A 27,229-nucleotide genomic window follows, 5' to 3' on the forward strand; every position below is an offset into this window, starting at 1 on the left:
CATAAGTTAAATACTCGCCCAGGCCACACCTTGGACCTTTAATGCAGAACTAAGATCTTTGACATCAACCCAGCTGATCATGGCCTAATAACACACATTTCCCATTCCTTGGCACTCCAGGGAATTTTTTTTTAAATGCCTTTTTATTTGCCATAAAGGATAGAAGAAATTTTGCTTTTGGAGAATTTAAAACAAAGAACAAGCTGATGTAGGAGTTTCAGTCTTTACAGACTCTTTGCCTACCTCCTAACTGACTCAGGCCCTAGGTTGTGTTGGTTTGCATGGGTGAATAGATAATGAAGGTAAGACCTCATCGTGAACTGCAGCCCTCAATATATATCACGACCTTTTCTTAAGACTTCCCAAACTTCCTAATTCAGTTAAGGTAAAGTTGCACATCCAATTCAGTAATTGAAAACATTAAGCCTTTTATAAGGTGCTCTCAAATGACTGGTACATGGGATAGGATCATCAAACAGCCAAATCATTAGATGTCTTAAGTCATCCTCTATTCAGGTGGTCCATCAACCAATATCAATTAAGCCCTAGTGCAGAGTTCTAGGTGCCATGGAAGATTTGTACCATCTAGTTGGAGATAAAAGTAAACCTAGGCATCATTTAACATTATTTTATGAAAAAGATAATAGAGATGCACTCAGAGAGATGTCTCAGGAGGCAATATCATCATTGTGTAAACATAATATACTTAAATGAAGGCCACTATGATGCCACTAGGCAATATAATCTTATGGGACTACCATCATATACGTGGTCCGTAGATGACCAAAAACATCATTATACATCTCACGACGGTAAAATTTTTAAAAATCAAAAAGTTAAACCACAATGTGAAAGTTCCAAAAATTATTCAAATATGTTCTCATCCCAGACTTAATTAATCAGAATCTCTAAGATGGATCTCAGACATTTCTGAAGCCCAACAAGGTCCAGTGGTTTATGAACCACCAGAAACAACAGTAAAGATTGGGGATGAATGGAAATGTGAGAAAACCAACTGTGGTCAACAGTGGGAGGGATGAAGGGAAGAGGAAAGGAAAATTTCTTAGAGAAATATAGTGTCCACATTCTGCATTCTAGAGTTTGACCCTCATCATTTATGTGCTAAAAAGCTTTCATATTTTATTCTTTCATAAATGCAGAAAATCAAGTAAGAGGAAATCTATTTTATCTAGAATAGATGCAGAGATGGAAGGTCTTGAACAGTTTGTTTGCCAAAGATACAACCTCAAGTGAAGGAATATGATTTTCTACCAATTTTTTAAAGTGAACTTGGAAATGAACAAAAGCTTCTTTGTTTGGGGTTTGGGAGCATAGACATGTACTTGAGTATTCAACAAAAATCTTCACATACACAGAATCCCCAGGCTAAAATTTCCCCTGGGTCTATCAGTGAAGATGGTAAGGAATTAGATTGAAATTGCCAAGTACACAGAAGATTTTATAAGCAAAGATTTCCAAACTTTATTTTTTAAAATTCTCAAAGATAGAAATAAAAAACCAACTTTCAGTTAAAATGGAAATATCAGCAGAGAAGTGAACAGCAGAAGAATGATACTTTCAAAAGAATTTTTTCCAAATGAATGGAGCTATTTACCCTGAAGAGCTAGAAAGAAAAAAAGCCAAATATATAGTAACTTTAAGTATGTAAAATTTGTATCCTTTGACTTGTCCTTATCATAGGCAGAAAATAGGATTTACCAAAGAGAAAGAGAATTCAGCTGTAGGAAAAAAATAAGCTTCATAAAAATATATGAACAAAATTATTACAATCCAGATTATTGAATTGGCCTCCAGAGACCCAGCACTGAATCTTAGATAGTGATGTGCTAGTAAGTGTTTAATAAACTGAACTGCTCTTTGGGAGGGGAGAAAAAAAGCTCTGAGGTATAGCTTGTGTTGATTTCCATGGTGTAAATGCTTTCATCATGGCTGTTTTCAGGCTACCAACATGATGTCAGTGAATACAGAGCTGGGAAGAGATGCCCAGTAGCACACTATTATAAATATGATATTTAGTCATAAATGGCATTAGGAGCATAGATAATAGGAAAATGTAATAAAAATGATTAGGTATTGAGTTTTGAATATTCATTACCTTCCAAGAAATACAATGGACTTACATCTACATTGAAGGTTTAATAATGTCTTTGTTTAACAACTGACACCAAAATTTTTGAAATTTTAGCAATTGGCTGTCAAGAGCCATTATGAGGCCAGCTCTAGCACAGCATTGGGTTTAGTCACTGTTTCAAGTGGAGGAGAGTCACAGAAGCATAAGTTCTCAAAGCAACTTTCCTAAGTTATTCCCAAATATTTTCCCTTTGACTTTAATCAACAGTTAACATGACTGTTTTCTTTGCTGTGAAGAAGGTTTTTAGTTTGATACCATCCCATTTATTGATTCTTGATGTTATTTCTAGGGCTTTAGGAGTCTTGCTGAGGAATTCAGTTCCTAAATTGACATGATAGAAAGTTGGGCCTATATTTTCTTCTAGTAGGTGCAGGGTCTCTGGTCTAATGCCTGGGTTCTTGAGTCACTTTGAGTTGAATTTTGTGCAGGGTGAGAGTTAAATTTCATTCTACTATCTATGGATTTCCAGTTTTCGCAGCACCATTTGTTGAAGAGGCTATATTTTCTCCAATGTATGTTAATAGCACCTTTGTCTTGTATGAGATAAGTGTATTTATGTGGATTTGTCTCTGTCTTCTATTCTGTTCCATTAGTCCTCATGTCTATTTTGGAGCCCATAGCTTGCCATTTTTATTCTAGCTCTGTAGTATAATTTGAGGTCTGGCAGTGTGATTTCTCCTTCATTTTTTTTTTTTTTTTGGTACCGGGGATTGAACTCACCGGCACTCAACCACTGAGCCACATCCCCAACCCTGTTTTTGTATTTTATTCAGAGACAGGGTCTCATTGAGTTGCTTATTACACATATACAGCACAATTTTTCATATCTCTGGTTGTATATAAAGTATGTTGATACCAATTCGTGTCTTCATACATGTACTATGGATAATGTCTATCACTTTCCACCATCTTGCTAACCCCCTGCCCCTCCCTTTCCTTCCCACCCCTCTGTCCTATCTAGAATTCATCTATTCCTCCCATGCTCCCCCTCCCTACTATAAGTCAGCCTCCTTATATCAGGGAAAACATTCAACATTTGTTTTTGGGGGATTGGCTAACTTCACTTAGCATTACCTTCTTCAATGCCATCCATTTACCTGCAAATGCCATGATTTTGTTCTTTTTTATTGCTGAGTAAAATTCCATTGTATATATATGCCACATTTTGGTGAGGATGTGGGGAAAAAGGTACACTCATACACTGCTGGTGGGACTGCAAATTGGTGCAGCCAATATGGAAAGCAGTATGGAGATTCCTTGGAAATATGGGAATGGAACCACCATTTGACCCAGCTATCCCTCTCCTCGGTCTATATCCAAAAGACTTAAAAACAGCATACTAGAGGGACACAGCCATATCAATGTTTATAGCAGCACAATTCACAATAGCTAAACTGTGGAGCCAACCTAGATGTCCTTCAGTGGATGAATGGATAAAAGAAAAAAAAATGGCTGCTTTTTCTATTTCTATGAAGAACATCTTTGGAATTTTAATAAGAATTACATTGAATCTGTATAGTACTTTTGGTAGTACGGCCATTTCGACCATATTAATTCTGTTTATCCAAGAACATGGGAGATATTTCCATCTTCTAAGGTCTTCTTTAATTTCCTTCTCTAGTGTTCTGTAGTTTTCATTGTAGAGGTCTTGACTGTATAACTTTTGCTAGTAAATGGATGGATCTGGAGGCTATCATGCTAAGTGAAATAAGCCAATCCCCAAAACCAAAGGCCAAATGTTCTCTCTGATGTGCAGATGTTAGCACACAATAAGGGGAGATAGGGCTGGGAAGAACAGAAGTACAGCAGATTAGACAAAGCCGAATAAAGGGAAGGAAGGCAGGGATGGGATATAGGAAAGACAGTGGAATTAATCGGAAATAACTTTCCTGTGTTCATATATGAATACACCACCAGTGAAACTCCACATTATGTACAACCACAAGAAGGGGATCCTAATTAAATAAGTTATATTTTAAGTATGTATAAGATGTCAAATTCACTCTACTGTCATGTATTAAATACTAAAAATAAATAAAAATTAATATAAGAACCAATTAAACAAAGAGAACTTTTGGAAACAGTCTATCAGAAACATTGTATGCTTGTAGGTCAGTGGTTCTTAACTGTGGCAATTTTGCTCCTGGGGGGACATTGGGGAATAACTAGAAGCATTTTTGATTTTCACACTGGGGCATCTGGTAGCAAGGCATGCATTGAAGCTGAGAAACCTGGCTCTGGGTCTTCAGTACAAAGTGACATGCAATACATTTCTTATGAACTAAGTACACAATATTATCCTCTGTCAGATAACAAGAATTTTGTAACACATCGTGTCTGCCCTTTATACTTTACTGGCAGTAACTATATTAATCCTTGTGCATTTTTTAGGACCCTGATTTTCTGCTTCATATTAATCTTATATATAAGTCTTTAATTAATAAGATAAATTATCTTTAAAAATAGAAAGGGCATGAATTGTATATATATGCCATATATACATACATGTATATATGTAAACACCAATGGTCCATTGGGTGTTTGTATGGATGAATGGATGGATGAATGTTTGAATGGATTTTTGGATGGATGGATAGATATATGAATGGATGGATGAGTGAATGGAAGGAAGGGGGAAAAACAGTAAAAGAGTCACTGAAAACAATTAAGTGGCTACCAACAGAACTTTTAAATGCTTTATAGGAAATACACTTAAATAAATATGTTTACTTTCAGAGAAAAAATGATCCCTATGCTCTTGCATCCATGGTGTCCTTTGAAGTAAAGAAGATGCCTTATAAAGATCAGCCAGCTAAACTCCCAGAAGGAAGCATAGCAGTGAGTATCTTTCAAAAATACATGGGCACAAATAACATCATTAAAGTCATTTTTAATCACTGTCTAGGATGTGCTTGGTTTACATGTTTACATTGAACTGAGAAAAGTTTCCCATTTTTACTTCACCATTTTTTATTTCAGTCTGGAAATTTCCTAGTGCCTTTTGATCTGGTTTTTAAACTTCCAATATAAATTTCTACCTAAAAGAAAATTGCAGTGTCTTACTAATAGTATTCATTATTTATTAATCAATCCATTTTGTTTCAGAGAAATTCAGATAGCAATGATCATCATAATGAAATTGTACTTAGTCTTTAGTTGTAATGGCAGCAAGATGAGTCCCCTTGGGGAGGGAAGAAACCCTTCCTTAGGGCAAGTTAGTCATGGACTGGCGGCTGCATGGCTTTAAAAGTCATTCCTCTCTGTGCAAAGAACCATGATTATGTCCTGGAAAGAAAAAAACAAAACAAAACAAGAGTACATAATGAATGAAATTTCTTTTTTTTAATTGGGTTTATTAAACATCACTGACACCCAAAATCTGTCACAGAACAACTTCTGACATCCTCAGCAATGTTGCAAGGGCTATACAGAGGGATGAAGGTGTGGGTGATAGGAAACCAGCAACCACCATTACCAAAACTGTGCCATTCAAGTTGGGAAGATGTCAGAAACCTCTGAGAAACAGACTGCTCTGAAATACAGTATTAAGATTTCAGCTTTCATCTCTTGATTATTTCATGGATATTTACAACCCCCAGATTGAACTCTTTGTTATACAAAGTGTGGTTGGCAGGCTGGAGCCTTGGCATCACCTGGGAGATGATTAGAAATACAGGAACTAGCCTCACTCCAGACCTGCTGAGTCCCAATCTGCATTTTATCATAATCATCAGTGGATCCATAAAAACACTCAAGTTTGAGAAGCACTACGTTAGATGGTGTATAAGTTGGTCCTATTGATATTTCTTTCTAGCTGGGTCTTTATTTATTACTTCATTACAATAGTTAATCTTTATCACCTAGTCTACTTTTAACAATTTAAATTAAACTGATCCATTGGTCAATGATCCAACTTTGACCAATGGATTAATGAAACAAAATCATCACTCATGCAGCTTTAAAAATGCATAAATATATATGGGCTAAGATTTCATCCCACATATCTGGACTAAGTAGACCTGAGGTGGGGTCCTGGTGCTGTGCTTTAAAAGCCTTACAAGTAAAATTGATCAAATTGTGTTCTACGCTTGTATGAATATTTCACAATGAATCCCACTGTTGTGTGTAATTAATATGCACCAATAAAAGAATTTTTAAAAGCCTTACAAGTGCAAATTGTGTAGTGGAGCCAGAGTTAAGAACTTAAGCACAAGCAGTTCAGATCACCTAGAAGAAAGCCTAAGGCTTGCAAGATAGAGTCATCCAGATTTGATCCTGGCTCTGCCTTGCTCCAATTAGGAAAACTTCGGGAAGTCACTTAACTTCCCTAACGCTGTTAACATCACCCACATGTTGGCATTATGAAGGCAATTTTTAAAATTATGTACATAAAGCTCTGATATTTTACCTGGAACAGGTAAATCTCAAGTCCCAATCAATGCTTCTAACATTCCTCAATGTCTTACTTTCTCAGTAAGCCCACATTAATGATAATCAAGATTTGCACAAAGTATTTTGAAGCCAGCATGGCCACATCTTTCTTTGTTTAGATCACCTCTCTTTTTCTCATGAGATATCTGCTAAAGCTTAGATTTATGTTCAACCCCAGAAAACAGAGGCTTTGGGCTTTTAATATAGAATGTTCATCCAAAGAGGTTCAAAGGCTTATTGCTTGAAGGGAGATAAATCCAATCCCTTTTGTTTTCTCTGAGCACGTGTTCCATAACAGAAACACATGTTACAGTTGATTCCATCAACAGAATTGCATCTTTCTGTGCTGGCCACAGGTGATGGCCTGATGTTCTCAACTCATCTCAAAAGATCCATGAAATGATCAAATGCATGCTTCCCCCAACCCGTCTCCAGTTACCATATTGCAAAGAAATAAAAGACTTATTATTTTATACAGATGATTTACCACACCATTTAGGTAAAGGTTATTGAAAAAACATTTAAGAATGGAAGAGCTTTCAAGTCTCCCAATATCAAACTGGAGATTTTGCCAGTATAGAATTAGCTGTGTAATACAGGCAAATAGTTTTTCCATGAATTGAGTTGAGAGAAGAACTCTGGTTGGGGCTGACAGACAATTTTTGCATCAACATCTTTTCAAAGATCTTGTTGTTGTCTCAAAAAAAAAATACCAGCAGAAGAGAATTGCTGTAAGGTAGTAAAATCCATTGGAATGGGTAGTTTTAGAATCATCAGAGTTCCAATCAGCCACTGGGAAAAGACTGTAATGAGACTAAATAATTTGTTCTCATTTTCCCAGACATTTGTGCAGTATAATTAGTTTGTACATCTTTCCAACATGGTCCTAATTTAGCCATTTCTTGAGCCTATGTAAGCTTTACATATAGAAGAAAATAGCAATTTTTCATCTTCTATTTGCATAATATCTGCATTTATAACAAATGATGCCTTCATGCAGTGTGACATGTGTCCTGTTCACAGGTGAGACAAAGGTTGTATAAGTCAAAGGGAATGAGAGAACACTGAATCATTATAGCACAACAGAATAAAGATTACTATACTTTATTACTGAACATTATTACTGAACACTATTTTGGTTTACCAATGTTATGGTTTGACTATGAGGTGTCCCCCAAAAGCTCCTGTGTTAATGCATGAATGTTCAGAGGTGAGGTGATTAGATTATGAAAGCAGTACCCTAATCAGTTCACTCTAGTTTGAATAGACTAATTGGGCAGTAACTGTGGGCAGGAGGGGTGTGATTGGAGAAGGTGGGTCACTGGGAATGTGCCCTGGAAGCTTCCATCCTTCCTATGGTTCCTTTGTGCCTCTCTCTTCTTCCTGTCTGCCATGAGTGGAGTAATTTCCCTCTACCATGCCCTTCTGCCATGATGTTCTGCCTTGCCTTGGGCTTGCAGCAATGTAGTTGGCCCACCAAGGACCAAACCTTGAAACTACGAGCCAAAATAAATTTTCCCTCCTCTAAGTTGTTCCTATCAGGTATGTTGGTCAAAGAGATTCAAGTCTGACTAATACCCCAGTGAACCTTGACATGTGCATGCCATGTCACTAATGCCCAATTCTATAATTTACATCTGGAAAAAGTATTTGTAGTGTAATTCCAAAGGGACTCATTATCAAATATTTTGTAAAAAATCTTATTTCAAAATTCATATGTAAACTTCAGATCCATTTGATTTTAAGAACTGTTAGCAAAATTTCAACACCTGACAGTAGAATCCTAATATTAAATAATTGGTGTATAGATTTATGGCAGTGACTACTTACCTTATAGGAGCAATTTAAAAGCTGAAAATGAGGTCAGATCCACTTGGTGTTATTATTTTGTTCTAAATGGCACTGTAGGTAGGGTGGGTTGGTACATTTATTTAAAACATTCTTCTGACCCCACCAAAGTATGTTTATACAAGATTTTATGATACATAAATACAGATGTCAACATTAATTACATTTGCAAATACAAGGAGTTTTTTTCTTCTATCTTGGTATTTTTTGTAAAAATATACAAAAACATATCATAAATGTCTATGATAAAATGTAGATATTAAAAATTTATTTGTGGTCTTTCAACCATATTAAAAAACAAGATTTATGACTTGATGAAGGTAAGATTAAATTTTTCCTATTTAAGATCACTTTAAGAAAATACAAACCACTTATAATTTATGGATTCCACTTCCTAAACTTGCAGATAATAAGTGAATTGTTAAAATTGCATGCTATACTTTAAGTAACTACAAGTGGTCCAGTGTAGAAACTGCCAGTCAGAGGTGGATATTGAGTTCCTGATATGTGGCCAGTGGGACTGAAGAACTGAACTTGTAGCTTGATTTCACTTATACTCATTTAGATGTAAAATGAAAAACTTGAGCAAAATGAACTACTTCTTCCATTAAACATTGCTTCTTTTTTTTTAGGACTATATTTCCCTTTAATCATTGAAAATTTAGCCATTGTTATGTGTTACTGGTGTATAGTGCACACTGGATTCAGAGACATTTAAAAAAAATAAAAAGAGTGTTAGATATCTTTTAAAATGTTTCTACCAATTACATATTTAAATAATAATAAGTTTATCGATAATAGATAATAGTTAATACTTAGGGTTAAAATATTTTAAAGTTAATGTCCCCTATTTCTTTTCACCCTGGTGTGGCTACTAGAAAATTGTAAATTATACATGTGGCTCATTAGGTGGAAGCTATAGCCAAAAATAATACAGAGCTTCAGAGAACACAGAGTGTTTAATAAATAATGTTTCAAACCAATGAAAGAGTCTTACTGTAAATCGTTGCTTAGTCATTAGAAGCCCTAAAAATCTTCTGTTTATTATCTAGTGGATCCTTCAATCCAAGATTCTTGTGGGCTTGTCAAGATGAGCTGTAAGACAAATATAAATATTAGAAATTACAAAGTTTTGGTATTTGTCAACATTTTACTTCCTGGCTCAAGCTTCCCCCAAATTAGCCTGCAATTCCATAGTCCTGGCACATATTTAAATAAACCGTGGTCCTATAAAAGTGATCGATTCAATTCCTTCCTTTTAAGCTCACTAGCAGTTTAAGTCTAGTTTATTGACACAGTATTGAGTTTCAGGAAAAGCTATGTTTTGCTGGTTTCCACATGCAGGTGAAATACCCCCTTGCCATTGGCAGATTTACAGACATGAATGTCACGGAACTCCCTAGTCACTATCCTCCCAGAAGGATCTCTCTTTCCAAGATGTGTGTGTATGTGACTTTTGTAATTACACATTACATTTGGCTCTTCCCAGGGACAGAGCCTCCACATTGCAAGTCTGCAGAACTGCTCTGGGCCACTGTTGTTGATTTTCTGGATTTGCACTGCCTTTGGTGTAGTGACTTTATGAATATGCACCAAAAAGCCAAGAGAGGGCTGGGGCTGTAGCTCAGTGGCAGAGCACTTGCCTACCTAGCATGTATGAGGCACTGGGTTCAATCTTAGCAGCATATAAAAATAAACAAATAAAATAATGGCATTCTGTCCATCTACAACTAAAAAAAAAAAAAAAAGCCAAAAGAAAGTTTAGGCAGACACCAAGATGAAGGAGGTCTCTACAGTTGCATCCACCTGTAGACTGTGATTGGGCCATCTCATTGCCAATTGGATGTCAGATAGGCAGAGAATGAGGAAAGAAGAATGCTGGCACAGAGAGACCCCCTACCCCCAAGCTTGTCTTTGAATACTGTGTGTACCATTCCCCTGATGAACTGCACAGGAATACATGGAGGCAATGTATAGACATGCTTCATCCTAACACTTGAGAGAACTCAGAGAAAAGGTATAAAGTGGTACTTTTTTTTAATTTTTTATTGTTGGTTGTTCAAAACATTACATAGTTCTTTTTTTTTTTTTTTTTTTTTTTTTAAATTACATTTTCTTTTTTTTTTTTTTTTATTTTTTATTGTTGGCTGTTCAAAACATTACATAGTTCTTGATATATCATATTTCACAATTTGATTCAAGTGGGTTATGAGCTCCCATTTTTACCCCATATACAGATTGCAGAATCACATCAGTTACACATCCATTGATTTACATGTTGCCATACTAGTGTCTGTTGTATTCTGCTGCCTTTCCTATCCTCTACTATCCCCCCTCCCCTCCCCTCTTCTCTCTCTACCCCCTCTACTGTCATTCATTTCTCCCCCTTGTATTATTTTTCCCTTTCCCCTCACTTCCTCTTGTATGTAATTTTGTATAACCCTAAGGGTCTCCTTCCATTTCCATGCAATTTCCCTTCTCTCTCCCTTTCCCTCCCACCTCTCATCCCTGTTTAATGTTAATCTTCTTCTCATGCTCTTCGTCCCTACTCTGTTCTTAGTTACTCTCCTTATATCAAAGAAGACATTTGGCATTTGTTTTTTAGGGATTGGCTAGCTTCACTTAGCATAATCTGCTCTAATGCCATCCATTTCCCTGCAAATTCTATGATTTTGTCATTTTTTAATGCAGAGTAATACTCCATTGTGTATAAATGCCACATTTTTTTATCCATTCGTCTATTGAAGGGCATCTAGGTTGGTTCCACAGTCTTGCTATTGTGAATTGTGCTGCTATGAACATCGACGTAGCAGTGTCCCTGTAGCATGCTCTTTTTAGGTCTTTAGGGAATAGACCGAGAAGGGGAATAGCTGGGTCAAATGGTGGTTCCATTTCCAGCTTTCCAAGAAATCTCCATACTGCTTTCCAAATTGGCTGCACCAATTTGCAGTCCCACCAGCAATGTACAAGTGTACCCTTTTCCCCACATCCTCGCCAGCACTTGTTATTGTTTGACTTCATAATGGCTGCCAATCTTACTGGAGTGAGATGGTATCTTAGGGTGGTTTTGATTTGCATTTCTCTGACTGCTAGAGATGGTGAGCATTTTTTCATGTACTTGTTGATTGAAAAGTGGTACTTTTTAAATGAACTTAATGTTACTGGAAGCAGACTGGCAACTGTTTTGATAATGAGAATTTCAGATTTTGGAACTGAAAGGGAATTTCAAAATTTTGGATCACAGCATGGTGATCATTTCCTCACAGACTCTCTTAAGGCCCTGCTGTCCAAATTTTGGGAAGTAAAAGTAAGCAAAAAGCCAGCAGGTTTTATAACTATCCCCATAGAGTAGTACCCTGCTTCAAGGGACTCTATTAAACATATCTTGATCTATTTCATATTTTATTTGTACATTTTCATCACTATAGCAAAATAACCCTTCAAATGTCTTCATTAGCTCTTTGTAAGTGAACTTCCCTGCCTCTTTCTACAGATAGACCAGTTTTATAGACAATGCATCAAAGCCTGCTCTAGCCAAGTGGCAGAGGCACCTGGCATTCCATAACATTCCCTACTGTTAGATGAACAATGTGAAGAGTCTATGCTCCTTATTTCATCTCCTTCAAAATTTCTTTAACGTACAAAACTAGGATTGCTTCCTAAGTTTACCATGAAATAGTAGGAGATGACTTAAAATATTAATTAGGTGAATCAGGAAACTGAAGATTCAGAAGCATCTGTTGCTTTTCTTACCATGAATTTCCCTGTTAACAAATCTGGCTCTTTTAACAATTTCCCTGTTAGCAAACTTGGCAAGCTCCAACACAGGCAAACAACAACAACAACAATGAAAAAAAAAAAGTTTTCTTGGTGGACTAGAGCTTAGGGAGAAAAAAAAACTTTTGTTTTAAAAAATTACCAGAATTGTCCTTGGCTCCAGATTTCTCTCTCCTGGGTCATTGTAACTGGACTCTGAGCAGATGATCACTACTGTTCCTTTTTTTTCCTAAATTCTGAAATTCTCATTACCAAAACTGTGTCAGTTTGCTTCCAGTAAAATTATGTTGAAATACTACTTCATGCCCTTTTCCAGAGTACTGAAAATGTTAGGACTGAGCAGTGCTTTCATGTGTATCATCAGATGTAACTAACCAAGGCAAAGGAACATAAAGAGAAATCATATAGATTCTGATATGCTCATGTAGTCACATATACACAAAGGATCATCTTAAAATAAATTACCCGAGCTGTAGAATCCAAGTAGCATTGCAACCATTTGGGGTACTTAAAATGCTTTTCTCCAATATATGAACCATGTGTCTCATCCTTGAACAGTGGCAAGCAGGCAGTCATGATGCCATCATTGGGATGGAATGTCACCCTTTCTTATTGATGAAATGGGGAAAATGCTAACAAGGAACATTAACAGGCAAAGGGAGAAAGTGTAGTGGTGAGTAGATTAAGGCCAGCCTTTTTCTTATTTAGAAGGACTATCAAGTCTCTGGCACTGCTGTCAATGTTGAGTGACTACTAATCTCACTATTCTGTGGATTCCATTGTTTAATCTGGATAAAAATGATACCCAGGGCTGTAGAATCAGTGAATTGGGGCATCACCATGTCTGCAGTATAGGGGAAGTGAACTGAAAGGGGATGAGCAATTAAAAAACCAGGACAAACTGAGAAGACCATCAGCCAGGTGCCCACATCTAGTTAAGAAGACAGAACAGAAGAGGGAGCATGGTTAGGACCCACTACTTGGGTTCAGGCTATGAAAATATCCAGACATTTCCTGCCAGGGCAAGTTCCAGAGCTACCAACCTTAGTCATGATTTTATCCTCTCCTGATGAGTGGGTTGTAGAATTGTGGTCTAGAGTTCTTGGCATGTTTCAGGATTGGAATCATGATCCTTTCAACTAGCACACTTAAAACTAGGAACACAGGGCTGGGGATGTGGCTCAAGCCATAGCGTACTTGCCTGGCATGCGCGGGCGCTGGGTTCGATCCTCAGCACCACATAAAATAAAATAAAGATGTTGTGTCCACCAAAAACTAAAAAATAAATATTTTAAAAAATTCTCTCTCTCTCTCTAAAAAAAAAAAAAAAAACTAGGAACACACAGACCATTAGTGAAAGCCATGCTTACTCTCTGTTAAAACCTGGCATGCCTGTATTGGTGAGTAACATTTGAGTCCAGTAATTTTTATTTTCTTTCCCAAAAGGTTTTAGTAGCATGGCCAGGTCTCTCCTTGCTTTTTCTGGGGGCAGGGAGCAGTCTGCAGCTTCCTTGCACAGACTCCCAGCACACAAGCAATAGAAATGCTTCTTATGTCCACTCCAGGAGGCAAGGATGGGTCATAGGTGTGGAGCATGCCATCCAGCTAGAAAGGTCTCATTTTCCTTCAACCTCCTTCACAACTGTGGGGAATGAAATGGGATCCAGTCTCCAGATGCTTATTTCAATTCTGCACCCCAAAATTGGATTTAGCATTGAAGGGGGCTCCAACACATCAAGATGACATTTACTTTGCTCACTGCCATGTCAACCTAAATAACATCAGAGATTCTCCAAAGGACAGTGGTATTTACTTGAGAATAGAACAGCAGTGCAATGGAAATGTGCATGCTGTAGTAAACAGTAAGTGTATTTAAATAGGTTGCAGCAAGGCAAAATGTTTAAAGGCAAAAACGAGGAGGATTGTATAAAATAGGGTGAAATAATAATCCTGAACCACAGAGTCTTTAAATAAGATAGAAGAAAACAATTTTACAAAGCTGTTTGGCCGGCAAGTATCTGTTCAATTTTAGACTGGCATCCCCTTTATTATTAAATAAATTAAGCTGAAAGGGGGTTCAGCAGGTGTTCAAATCTAGTTAGAAATCATCAAGAAGGTTAGAATTCATCTAATCTGATCTGATCATTTTACAGATGATACAATTGAGTCCCAGAAAAACTAAGCAATTTCCACCACTAACCATTGCCAGTCGTAGGATTCTTTAGAAAATTCTGTGCTCTATCAGTGAAAGAGACCCCAGTGCTTGAAACCCAATTTAAAGTTCTTTCTTTCCACCTTGTTGATTCCTGGTCTGCGGCAACACACGACTAAATTAGTCAGGGTCACTCCAGGTGAATTGGGCTGGCTACTAAATAATCACAGGCACAGAAAGTAATGTGAGGAGCAATGGCTCCTTAGCCCCAGCTCCCACAAGGGAAGCAAGAGGGGCAGATGAAAGAGAGAGAGCACGCCTGAAACCATTCTACTTATTGAGGAGAGCTGTTCCATAGAACATTCCATCCAGAAAAGGTAAGGGGTAGTATTCCAAAGGAACAAGAAGGCAGCCCACTCCATTGAGTAACGCCCACTCCCAAAGCCTCACTCTCCTGCTGAGTGGAGATCAGGAAGCTTTCTTACCAGGAAGCCAGACTCCACATTTCCATCGCTCAAAGCTAGGGGGCGCTCAGCTCCTATATGGCAGCTCCCAACACTGGACCACTTCTCCAATCTAGCCCCGATGCCAGTGATAAGTCAACCGATCATGAAGCATCTGTCATTAAGACTTTCACCCCTTATGCCCACACCTGGATATGCTTGTTTTTTCCAGTCCATGTTCAAATGCTTAGCCTCACAAATCTCTCCTTAAACGACTTTCAATTATTTTATGGATCTGTTAAGAACTCTCCACAGTGTTATATGGGCAATTGCCACCTTATTTCACCAAAACACTTTTTCAAATTAAAACTCAAAGCTCATTTGCTTTATTTTCATTTCAGATTAAGACCTCAGTTATTTGGGCAACCCCAAATGTATCCTTCTCCATCCCACTGTGGGTCATAATACTAGCAATACTTCTTGGATTGTTGGTTCTGGCCATTTTAACTTTAGCTTTATGGAAGGTAAGTTGATTTCCTTTATTTTTACTTTTGAACTGCAGAAGTCACTCTGCAGATATTGATAGAAAGATATTATTAGGGATTTTAAAATATAATGCTAAAGGCATCATTTAGAGGTTTTGAAAGATCTAAAGGATATAAAGGGAAAATTGTGTTTTATTTGCTTTGACATACTTGATATGTTTGTGTGGCTCATATTTAAGAAAAAAAAAGGGGGTATTTGTTGTTGTTTTTATCTTGAGATTTCTTGTGAATAAAAATATAGAAACTTAGGCTTTATTAACTAGGTAGGACCTGTGATCTTCTGTCCAATATTCTTGGAGTGATAATGTTATTATGAAATTTCATTGACCAAAATCTTAAGCTTCTTGACATTGTACTACCAGTAATCCTTTGAGGTTTTTCTTTCTAAGCACTGCACTGATGCAATTAAAATGTCAGTTCTAATTTTTATTTTGATTATTAATCAATCCAAATGGATCATGCATATCATAAGGTGCTTGAACTTGTTTTTTAATCTTGCCAATTAATCTGTCTTTATTGGGAATCCCTAACTTAGTCTGTGGGAGGTTTATTCTAAAAGTCTTCAATGGGAACTAAATGCTGGCCCCAAAACATGTACTACTGCCAAGTTGTACAGAGCTTTCCATTCCAAAAGAGAAACAATGCCATGATTACATGACTATAAGCTAATTCAGTCACATCTCTGTTAATCACTATTGTTGTGGTTCCCTAAAAAACATTGTGTATTTTTATTTTGAGACAATATGCAGCATGCTTAACAGACCCATAAACTGATAAAGCCTTGGCTTCCAGTTAAAGAATAGTTTTTCTAATCATCATCACCTATTTTGTGCCATCCTGAGCCCACATAGTCGATGGAACATATTTAGGAATGACTTCTGTGTTATTCTGCTGTTTTTATAACTTTATTTCCAATAAACATAAGTACAGTTCAAAGCACCAAATGACAGAGCATTCCACTAGCAATACAAAAAAGCCCATGTTGGGCTTCCAATATGAGAAACAATAAATAAGAATTGAGGTTCCAGATTCCTAGGAAAAGATACACCCTCCTTGGTGAAATTCAAGAGAAAGAAGATTCTAGAATCATCTCTTCCCAAGTTAATCTATGTAAAGTCACTAAAATGCCTAAATAACAAATCAGCTCTCCCTCTATGTACTGCATGTCCCACCCAGTGCAGAGGGATATGTGGCACACTTCTTCCTTTAATCCACCCCGTGGCCACTTACAGAATTCTTCAGGAGACAATATCCCTTTTCTGGTCAATAGTTATCACTGTTGCTGACTCAGCAAAGATGCAGAAAAGCACATAGGGCATCCTTGGGACACACTGCTGTAATCCCAGGAGAATATCCAACAATCATGAGTGGTTGGTATAAAACAAGTACTTTCTACCACTACTACCCAAACACTCTGCCCTCCTGCTTACCTTGGCCCATGCCATAAATTCTCTCCAGGTAAACAACATGCTACCTTCTCCTCTTAATTTGGAGAACTGGGCAGGTTATATTCACACAGCTCCAAGTTCCTTAGGAAATACATAAAGTGAAAATTCTTCAAATGAGGGAACTCCACAGTTCAAATGAGGAACTCCAAATGGCTTGATTTCATACCCTGTTTTTCTTTTCTTTTTTTTTTTTTGTTTTTGTTTTTGTTTTCTTTTTTTTAATTTTTTTATTCTTGGTTGTTCAAAACATTACATAGTTCTTGATATATCATATTTCACACTTTGATTCAAGTGGGTTATGAACTCCCATTTTTACCCCGTATACAGATTGCAGAATCACATCAGTTACACATCCATTGATTTACATATTGCCATACTAGTGTCTGTCATGCAGCATGCTTAACAGACCCATAAACTGATAAAGCCTTGGCTTTCCTGCTGCCTTTCCTATCCTCTACTATCCCCCCTCCCCTCCCCTCCCCTCCCCTCTTCTCTCTCTACCCCCTCTCCTATCATTCATTTCTCCCCCCTGTTTTTCTTTTCGTAGTGCGGGTTCTTTGACAGAGCAAGACCTCCTCAGGATGATATGGCTGACAGAGAACAGCTGACCAGTGACAAAACTCCTGAGGCGTGACAAGGAAAAGCAATGACCAAAAACCCAAACACTGATTCTGTTCAAAGAAAAGAAAGGACATAAGGGCTAAATAAAGGCTTTCCTGTACCTGCCAGTGACCTAGGAAATGAAGGGCCCCTGAGTTTATCACCTCATCTACTCCACACTTTAGGAAAGTTTCCATAGAGCCCGGAAAACCTTCTGGAACAAAGAGATGCCAACACTGTAGAAGCAATCAGCATCATGGAAGATTTCTTTTGCTTTCCTCATTCCATATTTGACAGACATTTTGAAATGGATGAAATGGGAATGAGAATTCAAGTTGCTGTCCAGGTCAATCCAACTTGAGTTGCAAAGTCGAAATGTCAGAATCACTATAGAATTGGGGTGAACTAAGACTGAACCGTCCAACACTACTGTATCCAATGGAATATCTGACATCTCCCTATGGAAAAGAAACATTTTGAATGAAGTGATGGCTCAGGGAGATAAGCAATATGTTGTCGGTACTGTGAAAGTACTTTTGAAATGACAAAGATCATTCTGTAAGCGAGGAGAAATTTTTATTTATTTATTTTCCATTTCTCTAGGTTGAGATTCTGGTTGTCTAGAGGATTTGGAAATTAAGATTTGGTTAGCTAGTTTTCTGAATCGCTCACCTCTTTTCCTCCTATGATCGCCACTCTGTGCAGTAACAATAACAGAGCTACTTCAGAATTTAGACCATATTAAGAAAAAGCAAATTGACATTAGAAGTTTGTTTTATTTAATATTTTCCTGCCTCATACCAGAAATCACTATTATTCACACTCTCTGAAACTCACAGCTGCTTCATTTAGCCTAACAAAAATGTTGCATTTTTATTTCCTTTCATATATATATGTTTTTTTAAAAAAATATTTCCACTCACTTAGTTACTAATACATGATTTTCAAGGTACTCATCACACTACGTGGTGTTTTAAAGTAATGGTAAAATTTCTAGAGTCCATTAATAAAAAATAAATTTAATTAAATATGGATAAACATAATTTTTAATAGCTATAACAGGCAACACCAATATTTATCTTGGGATTAAATACCTGTTTTCCCTGCTATACTTCATACTTGTATACACAGAGAAAACATGTTGAAGATAAATAGGATGGAAATATATAAATTATATAGATGTGAGACAAACATAGAAAACTAATTCCTAAAGATTTTATTTAAAGTTGCTTATTCCAATTTTATTATTCATTTTTTGCTAATCTTTATAGTCTATAATCTTGGAGGATAATCTTTTATTTAAGCTATTTTCCCATCATCTTTAATTTAACCATCAATACTTTTGTTTAAAACACTTGTAAATAATCCATAATCATGTGTAATATTATCATTTTGAAATAAGATTGGCCGGCCAAATTCATAGTCTGCACAATTTTGTATACTTTTTTGTATACTTTTTATAATAATGGGAAATTACTATGAAGAAATGCTGAACAAATTTTTATGTGCAATACTTTATAGACCTATGTATCTAAGGCATGTTTACACTGGCATTAGTTTTTTTTAATTAATATCCTGAATATTAAGTATGATAGAACAAGCTGACTATAATCCTCAAGTTTACAAAGCAGTTGGAAAAAATTGTGTCCCAATTTCAACAATCACACTTTATTTGAAAAATGAGCCAAACTCACAGACACTAAATTTTATGTTGTGCATTAACCTGGAGAGAAGCCATTTGGCTACAGCTGCAGAACCTCATTGGAAAGCAGACGAAAGGCACATGGAAAAACATATTGTTGCAGTTCATCTTCTTTTTGCTTGTGAATTAAATCCTGTCCTGGTAGCTATTTCATGTCTGTCAGGAGCTGAAGCCAAGCTCTCAGTCTGTGCGGCTGATGGTAAAGAAGCATGATGCTTGCCTCAGAGAGTTGGAGAATCCCACACCAGCCTCTGGGGGTCTTTGGTGTTCAATCTTTAGGTAGAACTGGTTTTACAGATTGTTGACCATCTGTCATCTATAAGATGTGACCTAAGGGAAGCCAGGCAACTCTCTCTCCCCCAGATAATGGCCTGACTTTTGTCGAATCTGACTTGTGACCAACAAAAATTAGCCTTGGGATTTTTGGTCATAGGAGAGTTCCTGAATACTGCACCCTTTGCCTTCAAGAAACTTAGATCCAAACATAGGGAACTGCATAGATAGTTCATGCAGACACCTGAGGAAACTAGAGATGCCCAGAATGGGACCCAGATCAGAGTAAGGCATGAGAACTTCAAGGGCCAACCATAGCTTCTACAGTCACAGCCGGGAGGACACTGCTGCCAGTAGGCACTGTGGGGGAGCATCCTATGCACAAAGTCCCTCAGAATGTGGAAGCAAATGGAGGGAGGGAGGAGAGTAAGGTCAGGTGAGCCTTCCAGTCATGGGTTCTTTGGCACTCCCTCTGCATGGAGAGCACCCTGGCTGCACTGAGGAGATAATGCTTACAGCTTTGCCTGTTTCTTTCCTAAGTCCCAATGCCCTGTGTTCCTCTTAGAACCTATCTGTATTTCTCTTCAAAGAATACTCTTTTCCAATTTCTTGCAGCTGGTTTTTAAGATATGGGAAAATGGCCAAATTAAGTTTTATAAACTTGGAGATTTTTTATGCAGTAAATGAATAACAAGTACTAGTTACCACTGAAACCCCACTCTTAAAACTTAAATCTTGTTTTATTTAAATACATTTGTAGATATCTGTGAAGAATTTTCAGGTACCTAATTTACCTTGTTGTTAATAAAATTAAAATTAAAGACATGATGGAATATTTGTGTTTCATTTTATGCCCAACATACAGCTTTGCTATAATAGCCAGAAATAAAAAAATTCATTCTTATACCTTTATTCTTTTAAAATCTTTTAACATTGGAAGAAATTTAAAGCCAAACTACATGCTCCTTGGGATGATAAAGTTTCTACTTAGATTGTGGACATGGTTGTTCAACTCTGTGAGTATATAAAAATTATTGAATTGTACACTTTAAGTGGGTAAATTTATGCTGTGTGAATTATATCTGAATAAAGAGGTTAAATATTTTTAAGTCACTCCTAATATTTCCACCCTTAAACAACTGATTTCTTTACATTGCCTTTTAAATTTTGTCCACATGCACATCTTAGCTCCTTTTTCTTCTTATTTCCCTTGTATCTTTGGTCAACATCATTTCTTCTCCTATCCTCCAATAGCATTTTGTAAATGACTTCACCTTTCCATCTGTTTACATGACCATATTTCAGCTGAACTAACCCTCAATGAAGCAGAAATTATATCTTTTCATCTGTGTTTTGTAAACCAAGCAACAACACCTACTATATAACCGATGCTCAAAAATTCTCCTAGAATAAATGAATTAATGTACATGTGTGCATAGTAATAATCATGGTGACCATGCATTTTGAAATCCACTTATATGACTAAGCACCAGAGTACACACAAATTGTATACATCCTCCTGTTTACAAGGCCCATACAATGCTATGCCAGTTGAGCATCTTTAATCCAGATATCTCAAATCTGAAATGCTCCAAAATCCAAAACCTTTTGAGCAGTGACACGATGCCACAAGTGGAAAATTCCACACCTGACTTCATGCAATGTGTCACAGTCAAAACACAGGTGAACTAAAAGTATTGTATAAAATTGCCTTCAGGCTCTGTGTATAAGCGTATATGAAACATAAATGAATTTCATGTTCAGACAGGTCTCACCCCCAAGATCTCTCATCATGTATGTATGAATATTCCAAAATCCAAAATATTTCTGGTGACAAGCATCTTGGATAAGAGATGATTGACTCGTATAATAATTTCCCAATGTTCTATTCAACTAGCAAACCACATTTATTTAACCATCTCCCTCTTTTGGGGAATAACTGTTCACAGCTTTATACATTAAGAATAGCATCAAACTGAATACTATCATATGTGGGGCTTTCTTTTTTTATTCCACTGAATGAAGTTTCAAGGAGGGGAGTGCTTGGTGAAAGTATATAAAGATGTTTATAGCTCCTGATCACATGTTGCTCTTAAGAAGACCGTATCAATTTGCATCAACTTAAACACACCATTTTCTTCACAATTCTGTCATCATTATTTAAATGGTTTGGTGATAGTTTCTAGATTTTATTTTTATTTATATTTCACTAAAATTCAGTGAATTTAATGCACATGTCTAATATTGAATTCTGATATATATCAGCCACTCTATACAACCAATTTATTGGCCACATATCACGAGACATTTATATACTCACTGACATTCTGAATCTCAACAAGAAGAACCTACTTCTGAGTACTTTCCCTGTAGCTCAGAGCAAGCAGTTGGATGAATCCTTCACTTCATATGGTATGTCACATGCCCTTCAAAACCTAGATATATCTAAAAGCTGATGGTGGTCCAGAAGTACTTGTTTATCTAGGAGGAAGATATGCTAAACCAAATGTGAGAAAGGGAATATGAGTGCCAAAGATCAAGATGGAAGCCCCCAACCCAGTAAAAACTAGTCTCTTCAGGGTTAGACTTGCCTGAGGCACACACAGAAGGATCCATCCTGAGTCAGCCCCACTGACAAAAGCCTGCACATATTCACGGTAAGCAAGAAGAGGAACTCTTTTTCATGACAGTAAAATACTTTGTACATATAAGGTGGAAACTTTGCCATCTCAACAAATTCTATTGATATCTTTGCTGCTTTCCTCCATTTTATGTGTGAACACTTTACTGCACTAATACCTTCTAAACATTGAGTTGGGATTTGGTTTCCTAGACAGGGAAAAATGAGAAAAGGCTTACTCCTCACAGAATTCTCTGGCAAGGTAGAATTCCCTTACAAGTTGCACACTTCCTCTGTGAAATTTACCACATCCATTCAGTTTAACCCTATGGAAAGATCTCTCTGGTGCCCTCAGGAATAAACATGAAAACCTTGGTCTGACATCCATGAATGCTAAGACAGTGACTCTCTAGAGTCTAACATTCTTTTTCCAAAACAGAAGATATTGATTTCTTTAGCATGAGGATTTTAAAACATCTAAAATTTAGGCTCATTTGAGAGCTCAGTAAAACCCTAATTCCCTGGGCAATGCTTAGTTCAGTGGTGACTTCAGAATGGCCAGTGTACATAAGGTACAACTTGGCTTGCCATTTTTAAATTTCTCCACCCCACCCGCAAAATACCATCTGCCTGACACACTGCCTTTGAAATTGTTTATGAGCAAGTTCTCTGTTATTTATGATTGTTGGACAAAATCCATATGGAAATGTAGCCTGATACTAAGGCCTCTCGACAATAAAAAGTCTTGAATTTAACTTCTGTTGGCGCCATGATATGACACAGTAGGAATGTTCTTAATATCTCCATGCCGTTGCTTATTTTGATTGTGCATTGTGTTATAGAAACAATCAGGTCATCAACAAATTATTCTGCTATCCAACTGTTAGGTGGAATTCTTTTTTAAATAGTAACAGTGGACCTCCCTCATTTCAAAGTTTTAGATTTCAAACCTTTTATTCACTTAATTGACTGTAGGGTACAGACATATTTACAACTTTTATTTCCCCAAGGATTTTTAATTTAAAAAAAAAACTCCATATTTTTCCTCTGTTTTGGTTTCCTAAGTCTACCATGAACTGAATGGCTTAAAACAACAGAAAGTTACTGTCTGACAGACAGACCTAAAGGCCAGAAATCCAAGACCAAGGTGTTGACAGGCCCATGCACTATCTGAGGGTGTTGAGGAAGCACCTAAGTGCTCCTAGCTATACTGGTAGGCTCAGGTGTTCCTTGGTTAGTACCTGCCCCTCACCAATACCACCTCTTCTCCCTGCATGTCCTCAGCCTCTTCCCTCTGTGTCATATCCATGTTTCCTCTTTTTATAGACACTGGCCATATTGAATTATGGTCCACCCTACTGTTCTCATTTTAACTTGATTACCTCTATAAAGATGATCCTTCTGAATTGGGTTGTATTCTGAGATACTGGGAGTTAAACAACGCATTAAATATAACATCCTCCTTCAAAAGTATCTATCCTATAAGACAGTTTGAAAAAAATGAATCCAAGATGGAAAAGCACATTCATATTAAGGATAAGCTGGATTTAAAGAGAACAGCTTTACATCAACCTTTGATTTTGACTCATCCAGGTGAAACGCAAGCTTTGTTGAGTGCATAAAAGATTTACAAATATTTATTTGTTTTTCAGTCACTTGCTGCCACCATGCACAAACATGATTAAGATGATTGCATTTTTTATATCATTTCCTCATGTCTTCTACTTTGCTCTGCAAGTTCTTTCTACCATCATATGGCATTCTTGCTGCAAGAGAATATTATGAAAGGAAGACCTGTGAGTTCCTCATATGCTTATTTGCATTCTCTGCTTTTCTTTTCTTTTGAAATAATCATCGTATTCTCGTGGACAATAAGGATAAATGTGAGTTTTGTGATTGCTCTAGTTTGGATGTTGAATGTCCCCCAAAAGTCCACATGCCAAATGTTGGGTCCCCAGGTTGGCACAATTGGGAAATGGTGGAACCCTTGGGAGTTGAGGCCTAGTGGGAGTTATTTGGTCACTAGAAGCATGCCTATGAACAGGATTTGGGGACCCTGGTATCTTCCTCTTTCTTGCTTCTTGGTTTATGATGTAAGTGATTTTGCTCCACCTGTACCCCCCAATATTGCATCTACACACCCCCACCAGAGGTCCAAGGCAATGGAGTCACTTTATCATAGACTAGAACCACCAAGACTATGAGCTAATTAAGGTGTTTATTTTATAAGTTAATAAACTCAGTTATTTTTTTTTAAACAGCATCAGGAATCTAACTTACACAGTGACTGAATAGATTCCTCCCTGGTTGGAAACAAAAGGCATTGATCATTGAGTTAGTAGAAAGTGGAAGGGAATTTCCTTCCTTCAAGCTGAAGAGTTTAGTATCTACACTGTTCATTGACACAGAAAAGGCGTTGTTTAAATCTGTAATGATACAGACCTGAGAAAAATAGCTATCATAAGGAATGACAGAAAATAAAACACATGCCATTCTCTGGGCACGTGTTATATGTGAAACCCAGCCACACACCTGTGATAGGAAAGAGTTTACCAAACAAATGAAGGAAAGTCCTTTGGTGCCAAGATGGGCGAGAGAGGTGCTGATCCACAGATGTCAATCTGATCTCACAGATTGGGCAATAGGCTGTAGTCAGGGTTGGCAGATGACTAAGCTCAGCTTGCCTGGCTTCCACTCCATCTTCTGGACATCTTCCTTCCCAATCCTTATCAGGGAATTTCCATCAATCTGCATGCAGGAGGTGGCTCCAGTTCCAGGTGGAAAGCATGGAGCATCTCCTTTAGCCACTTGCCTCACGGCCCACACTCAAGTGCAGAAGTTTGAGCCCAGGAGCCACAGGCTTCAGCTCTACTGGCCGGATTTCATCACTGAAAGTAAAGAAACAAGAATAGGGGGCATCTCTGCATATCATGCAGAGAGATCTGGGGTTGTTCAATTCAAAGAAGAAAATGTCTGGGGAGAAATACTGACCGCAAGTATCTGAGGAACTGCTATGAGGAAGAGATCGTAAAAGTAGAGATTAGTTGGGGATGGAATAATAAAAGCAATAATGCAGACAATAAAACTGGAAATGCATTATGCATGCACTCTGTGACAGACCCTCTACTCAGTGCTTTACAAGCATTTTCCATTTAATCCTCACCACAACCATGTGGGGCAGACAGAGTCGAAGAAAAATTATTCTGACCCCTGATAAAAGGTAAAGCAGATCATTCAGGACCACTGCAATGGGGTTTTGCAGTAGGGGTGGGAGACTGGACTCAACCGCAAACACAACAAGGAAAAATAGGAATTTATAGCCAAGAAGCAGAGTAGAGGGCAGAGGATAGAAAAACACTGAGAGGACACATCAAGGCAAAGGGGGATTCTGACTAAGGGGTCAGCCAGGGTGATTGGATATTGCCTGAAATGGGGTAAACAGAGAATGAGGGTGCGAAATTTACAGACATGGAGAGCAAGGATTCTTTAGCAGGATTCTTGCCAATACTGGACTCTATAAGGGCAGAGCTCAAAGTCTCAGTTCAGCTCAAGTTGAATAGCAGGCTCAAGGGAACCTGACTACAGTCTAGTCAAGGGGAGAATCTTTGTCCACTACAAGAATTAACCTTGTTGTACAAATGAATCCAGGGTCTAGGGAGAGTAAGTGACTTGCCAGTTTACACCATAGTCAGTGGCAAATTGGACATTCGAGTCCAGATCTGCCTAATTTGGGACCAGGATCACACAATCCACAACAAGTATTAAGAATCCCTACTGTATTCCATGCTGGAAGTAGAGAAGGAACTTTTTAAAAATATTTATTTTTTAGTTGGACACAATATCTTTACTTATTTATTTTTATGTGGTGCTGAGGCTCGAACCCAGGGCCTCGCATGTGCTAGGTAAGCTCTCTACTGCTGAGCCACAACCCCAGCTCCCCACCCCAGAAGGAACTTTTGGAAATAATGGGGCTAAATGGGTTTTTCTACCCTAGATGATCATTTTAAACAATGAGAGCATAAAAAGCAAGATGAGAGCTCAGATCCATGAAGGATTTCTAGCTACAAAAGTACAGAACTGAATCCTTCTTTCAGCTTACAAAGAGTTGGGAATTAGAACATCAGAACTTTTGTCCTCTTAAACTTTCAGAAGTCAACTTAGTTTCATGCATGTGATAAAACGATTCCAAAATCATTTGACTCCTGAACAGTTTGATGGATGCTATTTTAACTTTCAAGATTCTTGGAAAGAGAGAGAGAGAGAGAGAGAGTTCTGCTTCAGGTCATTTACCAACATTTGGAGCTGATATTCAGAGCCACAGGGATTTCAAGGATTTGAGAACAGTATGTTTTATTATATAATTTTCCTTATATGAAAAATCCACTTGTTAAAAGTCTAAATGGCAGAATAAACTTAATTTGTCAAATCAAAAGATGCGAAACTTGTCTGTTTCAACTGAGAATTTCACATAAATGTCCGCCGTGGGTCTCAAACAATTGCTGTCTGTCTATGACCTCATTTTCTAGAAGATCAATCTTTCATTTTCATCTTTGGGGAACTAGAAGTAATGAAAGATGAAGCCTGGAAATTAGAATTGCAATGTCATCCTCAACCTTGGAGGTTCTGCTAACTGAATCCAAATCAATCTCTGTCCATAATTAATTCAGTTTGGGTAAGGTTGCAATGTTATGCATTTTTTAAACCAAAATGCTATCTGTAGAATAGAAATATTCTTACTCTCTCCTAACTCAGTCCCCTGTGGGCCACAAATGGGAAGAAAACCAGGGTCCTTGCCTGCTTGAACTCTGAATCAAGGAAAGGTAATGACGTTCTGTTGCCTGAGGTGGGTAGAAAAGAGAAAAATCCAGAGAAAGTACTTTTTTTTTTCTCTTTATGTGTTTGGACTATGCTGCCTTCAAAAACTAACATTATTCTTTGGAGATGGGAATGATGTATTTGAAAGGTATTCGTGTGTGCATGTAAGACAAAGTGAGAGAATTCTGCAACACACACTTGTGGAGAAACCTCAAATGGAACTGCCAATGGAACGTCAAAAGCTACAATAAAGAATCTTAAGAACATTCTACTAGCCTAAAAGACATGGGAAAACAGATGGACTGTCCTCTATAGAGAGGTCTGGTGAGAGGGAAGCAAGTTTCCCTCTATGCAGATGAGATTTGCAGCACAGAGGTTAGAAAAGAGAAAGTTTATACAGAGTTGAGAACATGGAAGCATTGA

At 37.4% G+C, this 27,229-nt stretch overlaps 1 protein-coding gene across 1 annotated transcript in view; it reads left to right on the forward strand.

Annotated features, from left to right (window-relative positions):
- The window catches only part of Itga8 (integrin subunit alpha 8), a 169,335-nt gene extending 150,659 nt beyond the window's left edge, over window positions 1-18,676 (forward strand). The window contains exons 28-30 of the mRNA XM_027928445.2: window positions 4,889-4,990; window positions 15,205-15,327; window positions 17,344-18,676. Of these exons, the coding sequence (XP_027784246.2) occupies window positions 4,889-4,990; window positions 15,205-15,327; window positions 17,344-17,430 (312 nt within the window). The 3' untranslated portion in view covers window positions 17,431-18,676. The remainder of the gene's footprint in view (window positions 1-4,888; window positions 4,991-15,204; window positions 15,328-17,343) is intronic.
- The last annotated feature ends 8,553 nt before the right edge of the window (window positions 18,677-27,229 follow it).

Source organism: Marmota flaviventris, chromosome 12 (assembly GCF_047511675.1).
Source record: "Marmota flaviventris isolate mMarFla1 chromosome 12, mMarFla1.hap1, whole genome shotgun sequence".
NCBI lineage: Eukaryota > Metazoa > Chordata > Mammalia > Rodentia > Sciuridae > Marmota > Marmota flaviventris.